Source organism: Phalaenopsis equestris, unplaced genomic scaffold (genome assembly GCF_001263595.1).
Source record: "Phalaenopsis equestris unplaced genomic scaffold, ASM126359v1 Scaffold000094, whole genome shotgun sequence".
NCBI classification, from domain to species: domain Eukaryota; kingdom Viridiplantae; phylum Streptophyta; class Magnoliopsida; order Asparagales; family Orchidaceae; genus Phalaenopsis; species Phalaenopsis equestris.
The window spans coordinates 6,001,128-6,002,674 of record NW_018164536.1 but is presented as its reverse complement, the minus strand read 5'-3'; the positions used below and the strand labels follow the sequence as shown (position 1 = coordinate 6,002,674).

General features: G+C 41.2%; 1 protein-coding gene across 1 annotated transcript in view; it reads left to right on the top strand.

The window, feature by feature from the left end:
* The first annotated feature begins 249 nt into the window (after window positions 1-249).
* LOC110020221 (DNA-3-methyladenine glycosylase 1-like) overlaps window positions 250-1,547 on the top strand; it is a 4,495-nt gene continuing 3,197 nt past the window's right edge. Inside the window, exons 1-4 of the mRNA XM_020718250.1 lie at window positions 250-761; window positions 857-914; window positions 1,163-1,246; window positions 1,340-1,475. Of these exons, the coding sequence (XP_020573909.1) occupies window positions 305-761; window positions 857-914; window positions 1,163-1,246; window positions 1,340-1,475 (735 nt within the window). The 5' untranslated portion in view covers window positions 250-304. The remainder of the gene's footprint in view (window positions 762-856; window positions 915-1,162; window positions 1,247-1,339; window positions 1,476-1,547) is intronic.

The following is a 1,547-nucleotide window of genomic DNA, read 5'->3' as shown; positions in this document are numbered from 1 at the left end:
AGTCATTTCACATTTGATGATAATTATAAACATAAAATAATCCAAAGATGACGTTGAAAGAAAGCAAGGAAGTTCTCCAAATTTTAAATTTTGGTTAAGGTAAATCCAACGGTCACAATCTGGCACCTTTCTCGTGGAATCACTCCGCCCCTCACAAGCCTCCTATGCTAGATCCCATCCCCTCCATGTTACCATTTCCCCACTCCTCCAACCCCAATCCGTCCCCACCATCTCCCCCCATCTCCATATTTATACACCCCCTCCCTCCTTCCCCTCTCCATCCTAACCCCTTCCTCGCAACACCATGTGCAACTCCAAGATCGACGGCCGGCCGGCCCTCCAGCCAACCATCAACCACCACTCCGCCTCACCCGACCCAACTAAATACACCAAAAAGCCAACTTCTCCTTCATCAAAAACAGTTTTGAAGAGAAGGAATGATCCTAACTGGCTTACTTCAAGCAGCGAGAAGCCACCCACCCCAAAGTCCGCCGCAAAGCAGCCCATCGTTGTCCGAAAGAAATCAAAAAAAGTTTTTGCAGGGGGAATTCAAGGTTTGGAGACCATGGCTGCAGCGGGAAGCATTGCGGCGGCGCAGAGGGACCAAGCGTTTCTGATGAAGCAGCAGAGAAAACTGCGGGTTGCGCAGTATGGAAGAACGGCGGCGAAGCTTCAGAGTGAAGTGGTGGCTGTTGATTCAGTGAGTAATGGGGAGGTGAATCAGGAGGAGAAGAGATGCAGTTTTATTACATCTAATTCAGGTTGGAGGAATCAAATGTCCAGTTCGTTTTCCTGCTCTGTTTTATTTAAGCGAAAAAAAAAAAAATGTAATTTTGGTTCTTCTGCTATGTTACAGATCCTCTTTATGTGGCTTACCATGATGAGGAATGGGGTGTTCCTGTTCATGATGACAAGTGAGCTTTGTTTCCTCTTCTCATTTGTTTGTGAGAATTGATATTGGATTGGGATGCTAAGTTAAAAAGGCTTCTTTTTAATTGATTTTTAAGGCCCAAGTTTTCTCTTTTATCCATGAAAGGACAAATTAGCCCTGCATTATAAATGAAATTTAGGAAAATATGGATCATTTACATTTTTCTATTGTAGTAAACTTTTAGTAGATGGTAACTTTCTTTGGCCTCTTTTACATGTTTTTTGTTTGTAGAATTTTGTTCGAGTTGTTAGTACTGAGTGGGTTTCAAGTAGGACTGGATTGGACCACTATATTGAAGAAGAGAAAGAAATACAGGTGAAAAAGGCTGCATATATGTATTGTTTGTTTGTGTAATTGGCTCAATGGAAGTAAAAGTTTAATTTTTTTTTGTTTTATCTTCTGTTACAGTGAAGCTTTCGCTGGGTTTGAAGCAGAGGAGGTGGCAAAATTCACAGAAAGACAGATTAGCTCAATCTGCTTAGACTACGGAATTGAGCAGGGGAGGATCCGAGGCGTAGTAGACAATGCTAACAGAATTCTTGAGGTATTTTAACTAAAATTTATTGTAGTTTTCTAACAATCAGAGCTTGATTTTTCTTATATATATATTAAGTTA